Genomic DNA, 24,214 nt, shown 5'->3' with positions numbered 1-24,214 from the left:
GCAGTGTATGTCTGTAAATCTGTCTGTGACAGAGGCAGTCACAGGCTCTCAAGCCCCTTTAGCCTCAGCGGGTAGAGGTACAAAACAAAGGTCAGTTTCTGTGCCTAGCCCTCAGGGCCAAACAGGTCAAAACCACCCAGCCACAGTATTTCAAGAGGAAGATCGTTAGCCCCCTGGCACCAGCAAGCTGCAGGAGGAATGCGGGTCACCTTCCTCTCAGCTGTTGGGGTATCAGGAATGGTAGATAAATGAGCAAAAAGGCTTAAAAATTATCTTACCAAATTTTAACCACCCTTTTCTGCATCAAGAGTTCCCTGGTTGCTGTAAAGTTTGGGTTAGATTATAGAATTCTGGAAAAGTTGGTTCTGTCAGTTTTTGCCAGCTAAGGGTTGTTTTAGTAGAGGGCTTGATTTTTTGTGCATCATAATCTGCCAATTTTAGTAAATGTTTACCCCCTCCTGAAACGTAATCCTGTGCTTTCTGGGCTACAGAACAACCAGGAAAGATTATGCATGAGCTGCTAACAGGACTGTTAACAATTGGGGAGCTAGCTCCCTTTCCAGGCTAATGGCAACAGTGTTTTGACTTCAGATGAGTTCAGATATGCCAGCCCTTATTTATCCATTCAGCTTCAGATGGACATAGACGTCTAGCCTTAACCATCTATGTAGAAGGTCTTATTTGTGGCCCTAGAGGTGACTCTTATCAGGATCTGTGAATTGAGGATGACATTAGAAAGGAGGACCTTTCTCTCTGAAGTACATATATTTCTCTTCATACTAGAGTTTCAAATGGCATTATTAGCACTCATTTGCATTCACATGATCCATCTTATTGGCTTCTCACTGGGTACAATCTTTGGATGATACTATCAAGTACCTCCTTAGGCTAATTGGAGGTAAATGTTTGTTGTATTGATTGTCTGTTTTCAGAGCATGCCAGGTATTTTTTTTTTAATTTTTTTATTATAGTTGATTTACAATGTTCTGTCGATTTCTGCTATATAGCAAAGTGACCCAGTTATATATATTCTTTTTCTTAACATTACATTATTTTTAACATTATCCTCCATCATGTTACATCTGAAGTGACTAGATGTAGGTCCTGTGCCATACATCAGAATCTCATTGCTTATCCACTGCAAATGCAAGAGTTTGCAGCTACTAACCCCAAACTCACAGTCCCCCCCCCCCACTTAGAAACCACAACTCTGTTCTCCATGTCAATGAATTTGTTTCTTTTCTGCAGATAGGTTCATTGGTGCCATATATAAGATTCCAGATATAAGTGATATCCAGTGATATTTGTCTTTCTCATTCTGACTTACTTTGCTTAGTATGAGACTCTCTAGTTCCAACCATGACCATGTTGCTGAAAATGGAATTATTTTGTTCTTTTTATGGCTGAGTAGTATTCCATCATGTTTATATACCAGATCTTCTTAATCCATTCATCTGTTGATGGACATTTAGGTTGTTTCCATGTCTTGGCTATTGTGACTAGTGCTGCAACTAACGTAGGGGTATAAAAATCCTTTTCAATGAAAGTTTTGTCTGGATATATGCCCAGGAGTGGGATTGTTAGATCCTATGGTAGTTCTGTATTTAGTTTTCTGAGGTACCTCCATACCATTTTCCATAGTGGTTTTACCAATTTACTTTCCCACCAGCAGTGTAGGAGGGTTCCTTTTTTTCCACACCCTCTGCAACAGTTGTTATTTGTAGATTTACTAATAATGGCCATTCTGACCAGGGTGAAGTGGTATCTCATTGTAGTTTTGATTTGTATTTCTCTAATAATTAATGATGTTGAGCAAAATGCATGTGCCTATTGGCCATCATATGCCTTCTTTGGAGAACGCTCTATTCAGGTCTTCTGTGCATTTTTCAATTGGGTGGTTTGCTTTTTGGCTGTTGAGTTGTATGAGCTGTTTGTATATTTTGGAGATTAAGCCCTTGTTGGTTGTATCACTTGAAACTATTTTCTCCATTCTGTAGGTTGTCTTTTTTTTATGGTTTCTCTTGTTGTGGAAAAGCTTCTAAGTTTTATTAGGACCCACTGGTTGATTTTTGTTTTTATTTCTTTGGCTTTGGGAGACTGACCTAAGGAAACATTTGTATGGCTGATGTCAGAGAATGTTTTGCCTATGTTCTCTTCTAGGAGTTGTGTGTGTTGTATTTTTATGTATGTATTTATTTATTTATTTATTTATTTATTTATTTATTTTATTTTGTGCTTTTTAGAGCCACACCCTCAGCATATAGAAGTTCCCAGAGTAGGGGTCAAATCAGAGCTATAGTCGCTGGCCTATGCCACGGCCATAGTAACGTGGGATCCAAGCCATGTCTGTGACCTACACCACAGCTGACAGCAGCACTGGATCCTTAACCCACTGAGTGAGGCCAGGGATCAAACCTTCATCCTCATGGATACTGGTCAGGCTCTTTTCTGCTGAGCCCTATTGTGTGTTGTCTTATGTTTGAGTCTTTAAGCCATTTTGAGTTTATTTTTGTGCATGGTCTGAGGGTGTGTTCTAGTTTCATTGATTTACATGCAGCCCTTCAGTTTTCCCAGCCACACTTGCTGAAAAGACCATCTTTTCCCCATTTTACAGTCTTACCTCCTTTTTAAGAAATTAATTAACCATAGGTATCTGGGTTTATTTCTGGGTTCTCCTTTCTGTTCCATTGGTCTGTATGTCTGTTTTGGTACCAGTACCACACTGTCTTAGTTACTGTTGCTTTGTAATATTGTCTGAAGTCTGGGAAAGTTATGCCTCCTGCTTGGTTTTTGTTCCTCAGGATTGCTTTGGTAATTCTGGGTCTTTTGTGATTCCATTAAATCCAATCTTTTGAATTGTTTGTTCTAATTCTGTGAAAAATGTCATAGGTAATTTGATAGGGATTGCATTGAATCTGTAGATTGCTTTGGGTATCATGGCCATTTTAACAATATTAATTCTTCCAGTCCAAGAGCATGGAATATCTTTCCACTTTTTTGAATCCTCTTTAATTTCCTTTTTTAATGTTTTATAGATCTCAGCATATAAGTCTTTTACTTCCTTGGTCAGGTTTATTCCTAGGTATTTAATTTTTGGGGTGCAATTTTATTTTATGTTATGTTTTTTTTTTGGTTGTTTTGTTTTGCTTTGCTTTTTAAGGCCAAAGGTGCAGCATATGGAAGTTCCCAGGCTACGGGTCGAATCAGAGCTAGAGCTGCATGCTTACGTCACAGCAACACCAGTTCCTAGCCTTGTCTGAGACCTACACCACAGCTCATGGCTACACCAGATCCTTAATCCACTGAGTGAGGCCAGGGATCAAACCCACATCCCCATGGATATTAGTAGGGTTCACTTCTGCCGAGCCACAATGGGAACTCCTAGGAAGCGATTTTAAAAGGTATTATATTTTTATATTCCTTTTCTAATATTTCATTGTTAGTATACAAAAATTCAACTGATTTCTGAATGTTAATCTTGTATCCTGCAATTTTGTTGAATTTATTGATCAGTTCAAGTAGTTTTTGTGTGGAGTCCTTCGGGTTTTCTATTTATAGTATCATGTCATCTGCATAGAGTGATGATTTTACTTCTCTTCCAATTTGGATACCTTTTATTACATTTGTTTGTCTGATTGCTGTGACTAGGACTTCCAATACTATGTTGAATAAAAGGATGAGAGTGGGCATCCTTGTCTTGTTCCAGATTTTAGCTGGAAGGGCTTCAGCTTTTCTCCATTGAGTATTATGTTGGCTATTGGTTTGCCACGAATGGTTTTTATTAGGTTGTTATGCTCACTCTATACACACTTTGGTAAGAGTTTTTATTATGAATGGATGTTAGATTTTTTTCAAATGCTTTTTATGCATCTTTTGAAATTATCATGTAGTTTTTTACTTTTCTTTTGTTAATGTGGTGTATGACCATTCATTGATGAGCATATTGTGAACCATCCTTGTGAACTTGGGATGAATCCCAATTGATCGTAGTATATGATCTTTTTTATATGTTGTCAGATTCAGTTGGCTAAAATTTTGTTTAGAATTTTTGCATCTATATTCATCAAAGATTTTGGCCTATAATTTTATTTTTTGATAGTATCTTAAAAAAATTTTTTTGATACTGTCTTTGTCTGATTTTGGTATTAGGGTGATGGTGGCTTCATAGAATGCCTTTGAGTTATTCCTTCTTCTTCAACCTGTTGGGAAAGTTTAAGAAGGATGGATAGAAGTTCTTCTTTGTATGTTTGGTAGAATTTGCCTGTGAAGCCATCTAATCCTGGACTTTTATTTGTAGGGAGTGTTTTTATGACATCTTCAATTTCATTTCTAGTGATCGGTCTGTTCAGTTGGTATGTTTCTTCTTGATTTAGTTTTGGCAGGCTGTAAGATTCTAGTTGAATCTTAATGTAGACATTTATTTCTATAAACTTCCATCTTAGAATTGCTTTAGCTGCATTCTAAAAGTTTTGGCATGTTGTATATCAATTTTTGTTTATTTCAATATATTTTTTGATTTCTCCTTTGACTTCTTCTTTGCCCCATTAATTGTTTAGTAGCATGACGTTCAGTCTTTACATTCATGTGAATTTTCCAGGTTTCCCTGTTACTGATCTCTGGTTTCATACCATTGTGGTTGGAAAAGATACTTTACATGACTTCAGTCTTCTTAAATTGGTTAGAACATATTTTGTGACCTGACATATGGTCTATCCTGGAGAATATTCTATGAATGCTTGAGAGGTGCGTGTTTTCTGCTGCTGTTGGATGAAATGTTCTGTGTATGTCTGTTATATACATTTGGTCCAAAGTGTCATTTGGGCCCTATGTTTTCTCATTGATTTTCTGTACAAATGAGCTATAAATTGTTGAAAGTTGGATATTTATGTCCCTTACTGGTATGGTATTGCTATTGCTCCCTTCAGATCTGTTAATATTTGTTTCATATATTTAAGTGTTCTGATGTTGGGTGCTATATATTTAATATTGTTATTCCTCTTCATTAATTGACCCCATTATGCTTATATAATGATCTTCTTTGTCTCTTATTAGAATTTTTGAGTTAATATCAATTTGTTTGATATTGGTATAGCTATTCTTGCTCTCTTTTGGCTTCTTTTTGCATGGGATAGCTTTTCCCATATCCTTACTTTCAGCCTTTGTGTATCCTTAAAACTAAAGTGAACCTCTTATAGACAACATACAGTTTGGTATTGCATAGTATTTATTCAGCCACTCTATGTCTTTTGATTGGAGATTTTAGCCCATTTTTATTTAACTAATTATTGATATTACTTATTATGGCCAATTTTTTAATTATTGTCTGCATGGTTTATAGATTTTCTTTCCCTTTCTTCCAGTCTTGTTCTCTTTCTTTATGATTTGATGATTTTCTATAGTGGTATGCTTAGATTCCCTCCTTTTTATATTTTGTATATCTACTATAGGTTGTTGCTTTGTGGTTACCATGAATTTTACACAAAACATCTTAATATTATAATAGTCTACTTTAATCTGATAACAAGTTTGTTCACATATAATATCTTAAAACACACCTTTTATATTTTTGATGTCATGTTTTACATTTTCCTCTCTTGTCAATCCATTAACAAAATATTGTGCTATAGTTACTTATAATTATATTTTTGTTTAGCATTTATACTAGAGCTAAATAATTTACATGGTACCATATTACAGTATTTGAGTACTTAATTTAATTATATATTTACCTTTACTGATGAGTTTTATACTTTCACATGATTTCGTGTTACTTGTCAGCATCCAGGCTTTTCAACTTGAAGAACTCCCTTATGTAAGAAATGTCATGGTGATGAACTCCTTTGACTTCTATTTGTCTGGGAATGTCTTTATCTCTCCTTCAAAAATGTTTGATAGTTTTGCCTGGTAAAAAGTATTCTTGGTTGGCAATATTTTTCTTTCAGTGATTTGAGTATATCATCCCACTTTCTGGATCTGCAAAGTTTCTGCTGAGAAATACACTGTTAACCTTATGGGGGTTTCTTTGTGTGTGATGAGCTTCTTTTCTCTTTCTGCTTTCAAGATTATCTATTTGTCTTTGACTTTTGATATTTTCATTATAATGTATCTTAGTGAAGTTTTCATTGAGCTGAAACTGTTTGGAGACCTTTGAGCTTTAAGATACCTGGATGTCCATGTCTTTCCCCAGATTAGGAAAGTTTTCAGCTATTTATTTAAATAAGCTTTCTTTAGTTCCTGTCGTGGCTCAGTGGTTAACGTATCTGACTAGGAACCATGAGGTTGCAGGTTTGATCCCTAGCCTTGCTCAGTGGGTTAAGGATCCAGCATTGCCGTGAGCTGTTGTGTAGGTTGCAGATGCGGCTTGGATCCCACATTGCTCTGGCTGTGGCATAGGCCGGTGGCTACAGCTCCGATTCGACCCCTAGCCTGGGAACCACCATATGCCACAGGAGCAGCCCTAGAAATGGCAAAAAGACAAAAATAAATAAATAAATAAATAAATAAGCTTTCTGCCAGAGGGCATCTAGTTTTCTTATTTTCCCCTATATCTTTAACATTCAAATTGTCAAATTTTTAATGTACACAAATCTGGTAGCTGTAAAATATCATCCCATTGTGGCATTACTTTACATTTTTTCATGTTTCTAAATATATTGAGCATATTTTCATATGTTTATGAGCCATTCATAATTCCTTATCAGTGAAATACATCTCACATTTTTCCCATTTTTTTCTGATATGTTGTTGGCCTTTATTTCATTATTTTAAAAGACCTCTTTTGCACATTTTGGAGACTAATCATTTGTGCAAACATCTCCCAGTTTATGGTTTACCTTTTCACTTTATTTATGATAATCTTTTGGAAAGAAGTTCTTACTTAAAGTGGTCAAATGTATTAATTTCTTTCTTAATTATGCTTCTTTTTGTCTCTTATTTAGGAAATTTTTCTATTCCAAGTTTGTAAAGCTATCCCTCTAAATTATTTTGGGAAGTTTTTATATATGGTGTGAAGAAAAGATCTGATGTTATTTGATTCAATTTGTTGAATACATCTTTATTTTCTCAATACTTTGAAAAGATAGATCTTTCATGAATCATGTTCTCATATAGTTGCTTTTCTGGTAACTTCTAGTTGGTTTCATTGGCTTATGCATATTGCTATAGTTTTATTATATTTTTGTAATTCACCTCACTTTGATTTTTCAGGCATATCTTAGCTATTCTTGGTTCTTTATTTATATACATTTTATAATGAGTTTTTTAAGTGTTCCAAAATCCCTATTGAGATTTTTTTATTTGGATACATTTAGACCCTAGGAAAGACTTGACATTTTTATAGTATTGATACTATCTAAAAACATGATTTTACTCCCTATTTCAGTTGTAACAATATCTTTCAGAAATACAATTATATTCTTCATAAAGGGCTTATATATTTTTCCTTTAGGAATTATATATTGTTTAAGAGTATGAGTGATATCTTTGTAAAATCATCTTTTTTTCCTAGGTGATATTTTCTACTTTACAGAAATGCAGTTGGCTTTTATATATTGATTTGGTGTCAACCAATTTTGTCAAAAGCATCTGGTTTTCTCGACTGGGAAGGGAACTTTGTCATCTATAAAGGGCTTCCATCCACCCCACCCCACCCTAGTTCTTTCTTGCACTCTCACTTTAGGAAGCAAAGGACTTCAGCATCTTTAACCCAGACTAAATCTGCCATTGCTGAGGACTATTTAGAGTCTGGCTGTTAAGGAAGTAGCATTTGGAATGTGAGAGACTTGTGGAAATTATGAGGGCAACAGTAGTACCTCCAAAATCCTGTTCATGGCTAGAGAAAACGATTTTCTTAAATACCACATTGCCTCGTATTTGTACAAGCAATTGGTGCCAACATAGAAGATAATAATAATAACAGCTAATACTTGACTCTGCCAGGAATTGTTCTAAGTGTTTTATGTGTATTACCCTATTTAATTTTCACTACAGCCCCATGAGGTAGATTGATATTATTATTTGTATTTTATGAATGAGTATCAGAGAGGTTAAGTAACTTTTTCTACATTACTCAGCAAAGAAGTTGTAGGTTCAGATTTGAACCCAAGTTCCCTCTGTACTTGTCACCCTTGTCATATATTATCTCTCCTAATTTTGCCCTAAGAGTCTCAAGACCTTGCCTCAGTCCTGACTGCCACCTGTTCACTGTGAGGCATCACCTTCTCTGGCCTTGAATTTCTTATGTATAATGTGAGAATAATAAAGTTTGCTTTGCCTTGCAAGGCTGTTTTGAAGCCTAAATAAGAGAGTTTGTGGGAAGTCACTATTCCTTCAGGGAAGCCAGGGACAGTGGAGGAATGGTGGAAGAATAGGGAGGGCCTTCTTGGATGGATGGTAGAGGGCACCCATCGGAAGGATACAGGAGCAAAGGTAGGAATAAGCTGGATGTGTTAGAATGACTAGCAAGAGTAGCCTGATTAATATCATGGGTTTGTGTTAGGGAAGAATGGAACTTGGAGGGCCAGGCCCATTCTAACATATTGATAGATGATCATGAATGCTGATACAGGGTATCTACACAAGTCTTGTCTTTTACCTTTTCTTTTCCTTCCCTTCCCTTCCCCTCTCTCCCTCCCCTCCTCCTCTCCCCTCCCCTCTCCTCTCTTTTCCTTTGCTTTCCTTCCCCTCCTCCTCTTTTTTTTTGGTCTGATGTGTAACCAGAATCTTCGTTGCTCTGGTTGAAGCTCATTATTGCTCAATGTATCTATGCTAGAAAAGGAAAACAATTTATTATCAGCCTTCTTATAATGATCTTTCATGTAATTGGTGACAGTTATTAAATCTCTTTCCCTTGAGAGGCAAAGGAATGGCTCTGTGTTTGGTTGTACATGCCATGCTGATTGACTTTGTGCCAGGTAAGAGCACTAAATGCTCCTGGGAATGTGTGCTCAGGGATTTCTAAGCATACATGCTTCTTCTGGAAGCTGGGACTGAGGCTTCAAAACAGAGGTGGGAGTGTGTGTGCAAAAAGTGGGAGCTATGCCTGCAGCAAACTAGGTTTCTTTTAGTTCTCTACATCCACCTTTGAAATGACACATTGCTTAACTGCAGTGGTAGAGAGGGACATTTTGTTAGTATGGGAAACCTTTGTTATTATAGGAGTTCATTTCCTCCAATCAAATTACCTTACCTACGTTTTGACCTCTTTCAGAGTTTACTGAGCTTTTTGACTGGTGCCTTCATAAAATACAGGTAAATTAGAGGGTTCTGCTCATGATTAGAATTATCTGAAGAAGGAAAGGGCTGCCTTGGGAGATAGTGATTTCCTCATCACTGGTTGTGTTTAAGCAGTTGGGCTGGGAAATGGCTGGCAGCAGATGTTGTCAAGTGTGTTTATGTATTGATTAGGGGTCAAGAGGTGGTATGGACTGGCCAAGCTTCCATTTCCTTTATAACTCCTCTGATTTGACAGCTTTCGGATTCTATTATTTAATGTGACTGGCAGTAACCCTTCACTTTCGAAGAGGGTGACTCACTTTTCATTAGCTGGCTACATTTGGACTTTGAAAATATTGAAGGGACATTTATACAATATTGCTTACCCATCCATTCTCAGAAACATCACACTGCTAGAGCCAGGGGTAGGCTGGCTTTCTTTTTTCTTTTTTTTTAAGTTTTATTGAAGTATATTTGATTTACAATATTTTGATAATTGCTGCTGTACAACAAAAGTGATTCAGTTATATGTATACACACCTCCATTCTTTTTCAGATTCTTTTCCCCTAAATATTTTAGAGTTCCCTGTGCTATACAGCAGTTTCCCATAGACTGGCTTTCTATGACACAATTCAAACCCTTATTGAACTCTTCACAGGTGTTAGGGCATCATGCTGGGACCTGAGAGAGCTATGGAATGGATGTGATGGCACCTCTCCTTTAAGAAGCCCTAATCTATTTGGAGGGAGGGGCTACTAAAGATGCTGAAGAGTATGTACCAAGAGATGAGCGTGTATCAGTTTAACATGGAACAATGACCAATTGTTATTTATATAAATGATTGGAAAAAGATTAGTAAGGATTACACACAAAATCCTTAACCATGGTTTCTTCAGGAAAGGTAGAAAACAACTAGGATGGGAAGTAGTCAAAGGAGAAATTTGACCTTATCTAGACTGTTTTAACTTTGCGTTTATTTATATAAAGAAGTAATGAATATGCAAAAATTTTATCATTTTAACATTTTAATATATGTACACACATATGTATGCATGTGCATATATGAACATTTGTCTAAAAAGGGATATTTTATTACGATGCTAAGGTCCATTCATCAAGAATACATGCCAATCCTAAATGTGAAATATCTGCTAACAGAGCTCCAAATTATAGGTACAAAGCAAAATGGAGAAATAGACAAATCCACAAATATATTCTCATAAGTTAATGAACCTTTGGATTGTTTTCACTTTTTGGCTATTATGAATAATGCTGCTCTGAACATTTGTATGTAAGTTTTAATGTGAACACTTGTCTTAAGTTCTCTTTAGTATGTACCTAGAAATAGAATTGATGGGTTATATAGTAGGTATGTGTTTAACTTTTTGAAGAACTGCCAAGATATTTTTCACAGTGGCTGTACATTTCTACCATCAGAATATGAGGGCGTCAATTTCTCCATATTCTCATCAACAAATGTTATTGTCCTTTCTTTTTATTACAGCCATCCTAGTGAGTGTGAAGTGGTATCTCATTGTGATTTTTATTTGTATTTCCCTGATGGCTAATGGTGTTGAGCATCTTTTTATGTGTTTATTGCTGTTTATGCATCTTTGGAAGAATGTCTGTTCAGATGTTTGGCTTATTTTAAGTGGGTTATTTCCCATTTTGTTATTGAATTTTACATATTCTGGATACTAGATCCTTATCAGATATATGATATACAAATATTTTCTCCCATTCTTTGGATTGTTTCATTTTCTTGATGCTATTATTTATAATGCAAAAGTTTTTAGTTTTGATGCATCCTAATTTATGTTTTTTTTCCTTTGGCTACTTGTGTTCTAAGTGTCTAGTATAAGAAACTAGCCTAGCCCAAAGTCACAAAAATTTGCTTCAGTATTTTCTTTGACATGTTTTATAATTTTACCTCTCACATTTAGGTCTTTGTTCCATTTCGCATATATATATGTATATATATAATATTATAAATTATAGGTCTATATTTAGTCTTTTGCATGTGGATATGCAGTTATCCCAGCACAATTTGTTGAAAAGATTATGTACTATCTCTCCTGATGTGTCTTGAAAACTTTGAAAAAATATTAATTCAACATAAATGTACCTCCATTTATTTCATTAATCTTATTTCTGTTCCTATGACAGTACCACACTCTTTGGTTACTAATGGTTTGTAGTAAATCTGAAATCAGGAAGTATGAGTCTTCCAACTTTGTCCTTCTTTTTCAAACTTATTTTGGTTACTTTGGGTCTCCTGAATTCCCATGTGAAATTTGGAATTATCTTGTCAGTTTTTGTAAAGAAGCAAGCCAAGAGTTTTGAGAGGGTTGTGTTAAATTTGAATTATTTTGCAGATTATTACCACCTGAACAATATTAAACCTTCCAATCCATGCACGAGATATCTATTTACTTTCTTTTAGCAATGTTTTGCAGTTTTCAGTGTACAAATCTTATATTTCTTCTGTTAAATATGTTCTTATATATTTTGTTCCTTCTGTTGCTACTTGAATGTAATTGTCTTTCTTCCTTTGTTCATTAGTTTGTTCATTCCTTCCTTCCTTTCTCCCTCCCTCCCTTCCTCCATCCCTTCCTTCTTTCCCTTTCTTTTGACTGAACTTGTGGCATGTGCAAGTTGCCAGGCCAGGGACTGAACCCACACCACAGCAGCAGCCCAAGCCTCTGCAGTCACAATGCCAGATCCTTAACCCATTGTGTCACAAGGAAACCTAGAGTTCAATGAAGGCTGAAGGTAACAGTCTTCAAGTAATCTGAAATGGCTTTCAAGAAAGCCTTCTGACTTTCCAGGCTTGGGACATTGTCTGTCTTCTTATTTACTTACTATATTCTTACTTGTCACCCAGGACCCCTTTTGTGCTCATTAGAGTCTTGACAAAACAGAGTGTTGTGTTACAGTTGTGAACAGATATGAATTAGCCTGCACAAGTTGTTGGACAGGGGATTGATATGGTAGTACTCCGGACTGACATCATACCCAGGGAAAGTGAGCTCTTGAACTGACCTTTGTCACTGCACCTTGATGTGCAAGCGAGCCAGCAGAGGACTTAGAGGTTAGACCAGAAAGTTGTAGCTTCCTGCCCAGGTATCTTTTGTGAGAACCTGGGCCTGGTGGGGGGCACAGGAATTGGGCTTTACATGACACCTTTTCCCATGCTAAGAAACATCTTCACTTCATATCAGCTCCATAAAAGGCAGAGAGTTTTGTCTGTTGCTGTTGTATCTCCAGTATCTGGTACATAGTAAACACTTACTAGATTTAATGAATGAATGAATCTACCATTTGTTCTTTTGGGCAGCATTTTAACCCAAATAGTGGGCTTCTGGGGTTGTTGCAATGTCATAGATAAAGATTTTGTCTTCTCAAGGCTCCCTATGAATGTTTCTGCCCCCAAGTCTTTAGTTATACCCAGAAGGGTTTTCTCCACCAAATTCGGTGTAAGGAATCTGTATCTACCTGGTTGCAGTTGCCTTCCTGCCTTCTCATTGTTATTTGGAGCATGGTTTGAACCTAAATATGATTTTGTCTTGCCCTGGCTTTCCCCATGCCCTCCCTTGACAATATTCTGTGCTACTTCCCACTGGAACTGTTCCAAAGTGTCATCTCATTCAAGCTGTCCAAAATCCAATATTTAACATTTTTTTTTTTAATTTTCCCACTGTACAGCAAGGGGATCAAGTTATCCTTACATGTATACATTACAATTACATTTTTTTCCCTACCCTTTGTTCTGTTGCAACATGAGTATCTAGACAAAGTTCTCAATGCTACTCAGCAGGATCTCCTTGTAAATCTATTCTAAGTTGTGTCTGATAAGCCCAAGCTCCCGATCCCTCCCACTCCCTCCCCTTCCCATCAGGCAGCCACAAGTCTTTTCTCCAAGGACATGATTTTCTTTTCTGAGGAGATGTTCATTTGTGCTGGATATTAGATTCCAATTATAAGTGATATCATATGATATTTGTCTTTGTCTTTCTGGCTCATTTCACTCAGTATGAGATTCTCTAGTTCCATCCATGTTGCTGCAAATGGCATTATGTCATTTGTTTTTATGGCTTAGTAGTATACCATTGTGTATATATACCACTTCTTCTGAATCAAATCATCTGTTGATGGACATTTGGGTTGTTTCCATGCCCTGGCTATTGTGAATAGTGCTGCAATGACCATGCGGGTGCATGTGTCTCTTTTAAGTAGAGTTTTGTCCGGATAGATGCCCAAGAGTGGGATTGCGGGGTCATATGGAAGTTCTATGTATAGATTTCTAAGGTATCTCCAAACTGTTCTCCACAGTGGCTGCACCAGTCTACATTCCCACCAACAGTGCAGGAGGGTTCCCTTTTCTCCACAGCCCCTCCAGCACTTGTTATTTGTGGATTTTTGAATGATGGCCATTCTGACTGGTGTGAGGTGGTATCTCATGGGAGTTTTGATTTGCATTTCTCTTATAATCAGCGATGTTGAGCATTTTTTCATGTGTTTGTTGGCCATCTGTATATCTTCTTTGGAGAAATGTCTATTCAGGTCTTTTGCCCATTTTTCCATTGGGTGATTGGCTTTTTTGCTGTTGGGTTGTATAAGTTGTTTATATATTCAAGAGATTAAGCCCTTGTCCGTTGCATCATTTGACACTGTTTTCTCCCATTCTGAAAGTTGTCTTTTTGGTTTCCTTTGCTGTGCAAAAGCTTGTCAATTTGATTAGGTCCCATGGGTTTATTTTTGCTCTAATTTCTATTGCTTTGGGCGACTGACCTGAGGGAGGCAAGAACATAAAATGGGAAAAAGAAAGTCTATTCAGCAAGCATTGCTGGGAAACCTGGACAGCTGCATGCAAAGCAATGAAACTAGAACACACCCTCACACCATGCACAACAATAAACTCCAAATGGCTGAAAGACTTAAATATACGACAGGACACCATCAAACTCCTAGAAGAAAACATAGGGAAAACACTCTCTGACATCAACATCATGAATATTTTCTCAGGTCAATATTTAACATTTTGACGTGGCTTGTCTTAAACTCCTGACAAGAAAAGTAATGCTTCTTATCTCCTGAAGACCTGCATATTGTACCGTTTTCATAGCAGGGTTTAGCTTGCTTTGTGAAGCTGGGAAAAGCTAATGGGATTATTAGAGGATGAGGTTTTTATTGTTACAAATAGGCAGTGTCATGCATATGATGTATTTGCTTCAATGCCAAGAAAGAATCACTTTTTTGAAAAGACTTATTCCTTGAGTAATCCTCTCACATTGTTGCCTATTGATTATGTTAAGTGGAAGCTATTAGCGTATTGAAGATATAAAGATGACCTTTGGAAGCTGGAAGGAGATTTTCAATACAGCATTTGAAGAACTTGATGGATTCTGGGCATAGATAGATTATTGTACACTTAGCTGTGTATGCAAAATGTATTAAAATTAAGTGAGCCCTACTTATTTTTGCCTGTGGCAAATAAGTCGAATATAAGCTGGTGACATTCCTAGGTTACTAGATGGTAATCATGCCCCCTACCTTGTTAGGAAAAGGAAGTAGGAGAATACATAGAGTTGTGAATTAACTACTGTCCCTCTAGTTTCTTTCCAAACTCTCTGTCCCTCTAAGGCCACTCACCATGAGGCTTTTCTGGTGACAGAAATGGGAGTTCATCTAAGTTGTGTAATCTCTGGTTCTTGAGGCAGGAATGTGGGAAAAGCTAGGTGGTACAGAGGGAAAGATGGACTATTGGTTAAGGCTATTGAGACAACTGGCAAGCTCTTTGGCTAAATCCCCTGGTAGATTTTATCATTCTTCCTGGGTCCTACCCTTCCTTTTTGCCCTGCTTCTGGTTTTCCTACTTCCTAGGACTGGGATAAAATGAGCTGTCTCCCTGATTTAATGTAAACCATCCTGATCCAGAGAAACCTCAGCCAGCCTCCCCAAAGGAGATTTTTTTTTCCTGAATCCCTTTTCCTACATGTTTTGGGATGAATAGTCTCAATTTATATCAGCTATACACATTTCTGAGGATTTTAACAATTCTCAGTTCACTTTGGCCCAAATTCTGTCTCTTTTAAGCAAGGAGCGCAAAGGTGCTAGCACAGTGGTTAAAGACCTAGGCTCTGGAGTCAGACTGCCTGACCCTTATCCCAGCATCTCTGCTTCCTAACTGTGTGACTTGAGACAAATTGTTTAACTTTTCTAAGCTTCAGTATCCTCTTCTGTGAAATAGAAGTAGTGGTAATAATAGTACCTGCCTGCAGGACTTAATAATATACTTCATTGAAAGCTCTTAGCATAGTGACTAATATATACTAAGTACTCAATCCAAAGCTATTGCTATTATGTAGTGTGGGAACATTCTGCCATCTCCACTCCAACTCTGAGTAAGTAGATATCTTTGCAAAACCAAGGAGTTTTTAAAAATTTGAAGATTATTTTATATCCTTTGATGAAAATATACACCAGAGGCCCAGTATAGATATGCCTACTCCAGTATATAACTTTGTTCTCTAAGCACATTAGTGTGTTCAATAATTATCCAGATGTGGCATCCAAGACGTATGGCTTTTTAAAATCTGAGTTATAATTAATATGCGATATTATATTAGTTTCAGGTGTATAGCATAGTGATTCTATATTTTTATACATTATGAAATGATCACTGCATTAAGACCAGCTATAGTCCACCATACAGAGTTGTTACAATATTATTGATTGTATACCCTATGTGTACATTATATCCCTGTGATTTATTTATGTTATAGATGAATTTGTACCTCTTAATGCCCTTCACTGATTTTGTCTGTCCCCCAACTCTCTCCCTATGGCAACAACTAGTATGTTTGTATTCATGACTCAGTTTCTTTTTTGATTTGTTTGTTCATTTGTTTTGTTTAGATTCCACATATAAATAAAATCATACAGTATTTGTCTTTCTCTGTCTGACTTATTGCACTTAGCATAATACCCTCTAGATTTATCCATGTTGTTGCAAGTGCAAGACTTCATTCTTTTTTGTAGCTGAGTAATACTCCATTGCATTTGTACGTGTGTGTATAAATACACACAATCTATGCATTCCATAGCTTTTGGACAGTTGTGTTTCCATTTTCATTTGTCTTCAGGTAATTTTTGATTTCCTCTTTGATTTCTTCATTAACCCATTGGTTCCTTAGTAGCATGTTATTTAGTCTCCCTGTTTTTCATGTTTCTTTTTATATTCACTTTTTAGCTTCATACCTCTGTGCATGGAAAAGATTCTTTTTGTATTATTTTTATTTTTTTGTCTTTTTGCCATTTCTTGGGCCGCTCCTGCAGCATATGGAGTTTCCCAGGCTAGGGGTCTAATCGGAGCTGCAGCCGCTGGCCTACGCCAGAGCCACAGCAATGCGGGATCCGAGCCGCGTCTGCAACCTACACCACAGCTCACGGCAACGTCGGATCCTTGACCCACTGAGCAAGGGCAGGGACTGAACCCGTACCTCATGGTTCCTAGTCAGATTCGTTAACCACTGCGCCACGATGGGAACTCCGGAAAAGATTCTTGATATGATTTCAGTTTTCTTAAATTTATTGAGACTTATTTTGTGGCCTAGCATGTGATCTGTTCTGGAGAATGTTCCTTGTGCACTTGAAATGAATGTGTATTCTGCTGCTTTTGGATGGAATGTGCTTTATATATCTAAATCCATCTGGTCACTGTGTTGTTTAAGATTGGTGTTTATTGATTTTCTATCTGGATGATCTATCCATTGATGTAAGTGGGGTATTAAATTCCCCTACTATTATTGTATTACTGTCAAATTATTTTATTTCTGTTAATATTTGTTTCATATATTTAAGTGCTTTATATTGGATGCATAAATGTTTATAAATATCCTCTTGTTAGGCTGATTCCTTTATCATTATATAATGCCCTTCCCTTTCTTTTGTTAAAGTCTTTGTTTTAAAGTTTATTTTGTCTGTATGAATATTGCTAACCTAGCTTTCTTTTTCATTTGCATGGAATATCTTTTTCCATCCCTTCCCTTTTAGTTTATATGTGCCTTTAGATATGCAGTGAGTCTCTTATAAGCAGCATATACATAGGTCCTGCTTTTTATTCATTCAACTATCCTGTATATTTTGGAATAGAGTGTTTAGCACATAACATTAACATAATTATTATAGATATGCATTTATTGCCATTTTGTTAATTGTTTTCTGATTTTTTTTAGATCTTCTTTGTTGCTGTCTTCTGTTGGTCTTCCCTTGTAGTTTAATGGATTCTTTTAGTGTTTTGTTAGGATTTCTTGCTCATTGATTTTTGTATATCCATTGTAGGTTTTTAGTTTATGGTTGCCATGAGGTTCAAGCTGTATATAGCTGTCTGTCAAGCTAACAGTTTGAACGCATTCTTAGAGCACTACATTTTTACTTCCTCATCCCATATTTTATGTTTTTAATGTCATATTTTACATCATTTTATTTTGTGTATCCCTTAACTAAGTAGTGTAGTAGTAGTTAATTGTACCAATTTTATCTTTTAGCCATAGCTGTTTAAGTGACTGATATACTGCCTTTACTATGTATTTGTCTTTACTGTTGAGATTGTTTTCTTTCATACATTTTCTTATTTCTAGTTGTAGCCTTTTCATTTCTGCTTAAAGAATATACATTAACATTTCTTGTAAGACTAATTTAGTGGAATTGAATCATTTAGTTTTTGCTTGTCTGGGAAACTATCTCTTCTTCAATTCTGAATGATAATGTTGCTGGATATAGTATTATATGTTATGTTTTTCCCTTTCAGCATTTCAAATGTATCCCATCACTCCCTTCTGGCCTGTAAAGTTTCTGCTGAAAAATTAGCTGATAATCTTATGGGGTTTCTCTTGTGAGTGATTAGTTATTTTACTCTTAGTGTCTTTAAGATACTCTCTTTATCTTTAAGTTTTGACATTTTAATTATATCTTGGTGTGAATCTCTTTGGGTTCATCTTGTTTGGAAATCTATGCTTCCTGTACCTGGATGTCTGTTTCCTTCCCTGTATTAGGGAAGTTTTCAGCCATTATTTCTTCAAGTAATTTTTCTGTCCTCTTTTCTCTCTCCTTTTTCTGGGACCTCTATATGTGAATGTTAGTATGCTTGATGTTGCCTTAGAGCTCCCTTAAGCTCTCCTCACTTTAAAAAATTTTTCTTACTGCTCGAAATGGGTTATTTCCACTATTCTTTCTTCCAGACCACACATCTGTACTTCCATATCACCTAGTCTGCTGTTTATTTCCTCTAGTGATGTTTTTTAATTTCAGTTACTATATTATTTTTTTTTTCTTTTTGTCTTTTTTTGCCTTTTCTAGGCCCACACTTGTAGCATATGGATGTTCCCAGGCTAGGGGTATAATCGGAGCTGTTGCTGCCAACCTACGCCAGAGACACAGCAACTCAGGATCTGAGCTATGTCTGTGACCTATACCACAGCTCATGGCAACGCTGGACCCTTAACCCACTGAGCGAGGCCAGGGACCAAACCCATAACCTCATGGTTCCTAGTTGGATTCGTTAACCATTGAGCCATGATGGGAACTCCTCAGTTATTGTGTTCTTTTGTTCAGATGGTTTCTTTCTTACTCAAAGTCTTTGCTGAAATTTTCACTGAACTCCTCCATTCTTCTGAGTTAAGCAAACATTCTTATGGCCGTTTACTTGACTTCCATATGAAATGAATTCCTTATCTAAGTTTCATTAGGTTTTTTTTTTCCTGAAGTTTTTTTTGGGGAGGGCATATTCCTCTGTCTCCTCATTTTGTTTGACTTTTGGTTTTTGTTTCTGTGAATTAGTTACCAGATATCCCTTCCTGGTTTTGTAGGGGTGGCCTGGTCGAGAGTGCCCCTTGTAAGACTGCTTGTTTCTGGTGGCTTTGGCAGGCTGACTGGAATGGGTATGGGCTGGAAATAGTCTCTGTGGGGAACTATGCCTGAGACTGCCTTCGTGAGGTGGCTAGGGCTGGAGTAAGCCCAGGCCACAAGCAGTCCCTGAGGAAAGTTGCACCCAAGGCTACCTTGGTGCTGCAGCTGGAACTGGACAAAGCCCTAGCCATGGGCAGTCTCTCAGCCTAGGTTGCCTTGGTAGAGATTCTGGAGCATGAGCAGGTGTAGTTTGGGTGGAGGAGGGGTACTCACCCATCCCTCTGACCCTAGAGAGGGCTCCAGTAGTTATTTGCTTATTTGATGGAAACTCTAGGGTTATTAAATTGATTACCTTACTGTACAGTCTAGGTGCTCTTTAAAATGCTGTGTTGTGTTTTTTTTTTCCATTTTCAAAGGGTAGGTAAGTCTGTGTTTATGCTCCTCAGCAATATCCTTCCCTACAACATATTGCTACTTTTGAGGTATGGTTCCCATTGATACCATGTCTCCATCTTTACTACCCATTTCTTTGTGGTCCTTCATTGTACAGTATGTATTCAATCAGCCACCAAGAAATGCTCTCTATATAGGTCTAAATCAGTGTGTCTGTGGCAAGAGATGAGTTCAGGGCCTTCCTGTGTCACCATCTCGGACCCCTCTACTTTCAAGATATATAGTTTAATCCTTATATTTTGATCCAGATATGTTACCTATATATGTTCCAGAATGAATGAGTTATATTTGCCTTAATTCTTTTCTCCTCTGAAAACTTCTTAGCTGAGAAGTCTCTTAGAGATTATTTAATCCTACCCTTCCATATCCTCCATTTTATGGATAAGTCACCAGAGACCTATAGAGGAATAAACTCATACCTAGGGCTAGCAAATCACCTAGAGCCAGGCCTGGCATTCAGTTGAAGGAGCCTCTGGTTGAAAGCTCTCTGAATACCTGAAGAATTTCACTTATCATTTTTCTACTTAGCTGGAAACTTCTCCAAGAAGGAAGCTAACCCATTATTCTTCTGCCTGCCTCCACAGCTCTGGGTCAACCAGGAGGATGGGGTGGAGGAAGGGCCCAGTGATGTTCAGAATGGGCACCTGGACCCTAACTCAGACTGCCTCTGTCTGGGCCGGCCACTCCAGAACCGGGACCAGATGCGGGCCAACGTCATCAATGAGATCATGAGCACCGAGCGTCATTACATCAAGCACCTCAAGGACATTTGTGAGGTAGGCTCAGCTATGGATGGCACATTATCACTCAGGGTAGGATAAAGAGCATTTCCTTGAAGAAGTGACAGTCCAAAGATGTTAGAAAATACAACTGGACTAGCCTCTTAGATTCTGTTCAATGGGTGAAACTGCTCCTTTCGGTTTCTCAGTCTCTGTTTGATTCTCCCCTTTTTGCTATCTACCTGTCTCACTTTCATATTCATGCTTCTCTCTCTCTCTCTGCTTCCCTTGGTCCCCTCCCCAAAATCTCTACCATTATCCTCTTGGTGTCTGATTCAGTTGTTGTTACCCCCTGTAAGGGCCTGAACTCATTATAGCAACACACATCTCCCTCCAAGCTGGTGGTTCCCAAACTTGAATTTGCATGAGAGTCCCTGAGAGAGCTTGTTAAACATGCAGATTCTAGCCCTCTTTTACCACACCCACAAAGTTGTGAATTCTCAAACTGGGGTAAACTACAGGCATCTCTGTGTTTTTTAAGTATCCCTGGTAATACTAATGCTGCCGGTCTTCTTCCTTCACTTAGTGCACACTGGTTTTGTGTTTTAGCAGAAAAGAGCTTAGGGAGAGAAATCTACCCAGTATAAAGGCTGATAGGACAAGTTTCAGCTCTTCCACTATGCCAGTCTGCCCTCCAGGAACTGTGGCTCCATATTCTCTAACTACATCCCTTCCATCTCTCTGACTTGAGTGAGAACGAGAAACCATTTTTCTCACAATGCTTTAAGCTCAGCAGAGACAAGTTGACATTTACAAAGACATTTTACTAACAGTATGGTAAAACCACTGAGAAATAGAGAAAATAATATTTTTATAAAACACCCCCCCAACACACACACTATAGCATTCTCCTTGACCCAGGACAAATTCTGAATATATTTATCATCTTCCTTCCAGATGAGGTATCAGGTCCTACTTTCTGTCCTTCAGCCCTGCTGAGTAGCATCAGGGCCATAGTACAGCTGAAACGTTTTTCAAAGTTCATGTTTCTTTAGAGCAGTGCTGCCTAATGGAATTTCCTGCAGTGATAAAAATATTCTGTATCTGAATTGTACAACACAGTGGCCACTGGCCAGCTATCTATGGCTATTGAACACTTGAGATGTGGAGAGTGTGACTGAGAAATGGAATTTTAAATTTTATTTAATTTTAATCTTAATAGCCACATATGACTCATGGTGACCATATTGGACAGTACAGTTCTGAAAAGATTAAGGCCAAGGATTTTGAGCCTTAACTTTCTTTACCTAACTCATTTCTCACCCCTCCCAGGAAGATTAAATGTTATTTCCTTCCCCTTCCCCAAGGAGGTAAGGTAGGGTGGAAAGAATAAGGGCTCTGGGGACATAGAGTGCTAGCTTTCACATCTTAATTTAGAAACTAATTAACCCTATGGCCTCAAACGTCCTCCTTAACTCCTCTCACCTTCGATTTTCAAATTTGTCCAGTGGGCTTCATTTTACTAACCTCTTAAAGTTATTTAGGAAATTAAGTGAACCTAATGTTGTATTTGGGGAAACTTAGTTTTACTTTCCCTCCTTCCCTTTTCATCTATTCACCCACTCATCCATGTCTCTCTTATCTTTTTCTCTTCCTCCTACCTCCACAGAAATGGCTGATTTTTTTTTTAAATATTGCCTTCCTGGAGTTCCTGTTGTGGCGCAGTGGAAACAAATCCGACTAGGAACCATGAGGTTGTGGGTTTGATCCCTGGCCTCACTCAGTGGGTTAAGGACCCAGCGTTGCCATGAGCTGTGGTTTAGGTCACAGACATGGCTAGGATCTGGTGTTGCTGTGTCTCTGGCGTAGGCTGGCAGCAACAGCTCCGATTAGACCCCTAGCCTGGGAACCTCCATATGCCTCTGGTGTGGCCCTAAAAAAAGACAGAAGACAAAAAAAATAAATAAATAAATAAAAATAAAATAAAATATTGCCTTCCTGACCTAGGGATTATCATACTAAGGGAAGTAAGTCTGACAAAGACAAGCATCACATGGTATCAATTATATGTGGTATCTAAACAAGGATCCAAATGAACTTACTTGCAGAACATAAACAGATATAGAGTTTGAAAACAAACTTATGGTTACCAAAAGGGACAGGTTGGGAGGAGGGGTGGACTGGGGTTTGGGATTGGCGTATGCACCCTGAGGTATATGGAATGGTTGGTCAGTGAGGACCTGCTGTACAGCACAGGGAACTCTATCCAATGTTCTGTGATGATCTATCTGGGAAAATAATCTGAAAAAGAATGGATGTGTGTATATGTATAACTGAATCACTTTGTTGTACAGCAGAAATTATCATAAAACTGTAAACCAATTATACATCAATAAAACTTAAAAAAAATTACCCTCTTGAATGTGTTATGTGGCATTGGGCATCAAATCATCAATGCATGATTCATTCAGCAAAAATTTAGTTGGAGTTCTGCTCCATGCCAGGCTTTGGACATAGCTTCTACCCTCAAACTGTTCTGCCCTAGCCCAACAGCATCTGAATCAACTGGAAGCTTGTTAGAAATACATACTCTTTGGAGTTCCCATCATGGCCCAGGGGTTAACGAATCCGACTAGGAGCCATGAGGTTGCGGGTTCCATCCCTGGCCTCGCTCATCGGGTTAAGGATCCAGCGCATTGCTGTGGCTCTGGTGTAGGCCGGTGGCAACAGCTCTGATTTGACCCCAAGCCTGAGAACCTCTATATGCCAGGGGAGCAGCCCTAGAAAAGGCAAAAAGACAAAAAAAAAAAAAAGACAAAGAAAAAGAAATGCATAATCTTTAGCTCAACTCCAGACCTGAGTTCAAACCTGCATTTTATCAAGGTTCACACTTGACTTAACAATACATTTTAAAGTTTGGGAAGCAGTGCTAAAAGATTGATAGCTTTCTTATAGTGTCATATGGTCTGTAATATAAGTACAGTCTGTTATTTACCCATCAGCCAAGGGATGCTCTCAAGACCTAAGTCAGTTTATATCATTCCTCTGCTCAAAACTTTCCAATGGCTTATCATTTCTTCCTGACTAAAAGCCAGAGTCTCATTATTACTTACAAAGGCCTATGTGATCAAACCCCCCTTGCCTCTCTGACTTCATCTCTTGCTCCTTTCCCACATGCTTTCACTACTTCAGTTAATGACCTCTTTCTGTTCTTTAAAAAGACCTGACATGCTCCCCCTCATAGCCTTTTCACTGGCTTTCCCTTCTGCCTAGAGCACTCTTCCCTCAGATGTCTACATGGCTCCCTGTCTCACCCCCTTCAAGCCTTTCCTCAATACCATCTTTTCCTTGAGACCTTCCATGATCATTCTTTTTAAAACTGCAACTTTGCACTAACCTGTTTTATTTTTATCCATTGCATTTACTGCTTTATGACATATTATATATTTTGCATATTGTGACATATGCAATATTATGACATATGCAACATTTATGACATATTATATATATGTTTTATTTATTTCCCTTCTCCCCCACTAGAATGTAAATTCCATGAGAGACAGGGGTTTTTGCCTATTGATATGCTGATACATCCTCAACACCTACCACAGTACTTGGCAGATGGTAGCTATTCAACAAACATTGTTGAAAGTCAGAATTAAATATAAGTGCTCATGTGCATGTATTATTTTGGCAAAGTATATTTGTATCTTATGCCATTTGATTTGTCAGACAGGAAATAAGTTTTTATTGTTATTTATATTTTCTAGATCAACAGAGTCAAAATTACTTTCCCAAAGTTCTTAGGCATTGGCCCAGTGGGAGTTATTTAGTCTTAGAAGGATTTTGTTCCCAACTTTCAAGCGTCTTGGCCTCTTCCAACAGGTCATGGGCTCAGGACATCAATGCAAGTATTTAT

At 37.6% G+C, this 24,214-nt stretch overlaps 1 protein-coding gene across 11 annotated transcripts in view; it reads left to right on the top strand.

The window, feature by feature from the left end:
• ARHGEF9 (Cdc42 guanine nucleotide exchange factor 9) overlaps positions 1-24,214 on the top strand; it is a 418,109-nt gene that overhangs the window by 310,595 nt on the left and 83,300 nt on the right. For all 11 annotated transcript variants that reach the window (XM_021080634.1, XM_021080633.1, XM_021080635.1 and 8 more), the window contains one exon: positions 20,161-20,352. In XM_021080634.1, the coding sequence (XP_020936293.1) occupies positions 20,161-20,352 (192 nt within the window). The remainder of the gene's footprint in view (positions 1-20,160; positions 20,353-24,214) is intronic.

This window comes from Sus scrofa, chromosome X, assembly GCF_000003025.6.
Source record: "Sus scrofa isolate TJ Tabasco breed Duroc chromosome X, Sscrofa11.1, whole genome shotgun sequence".
NCBI lineage: Eukaryota > Metazoa > Chordata > Mammalia > Artiodactyla > Suidae > Sus > Sus scrofa.
The sequence above is the reverse complement of the archived record's forward strand: the minus strand, read 5'-3'. Positions and strand labels throughout refer to the sequence as shown.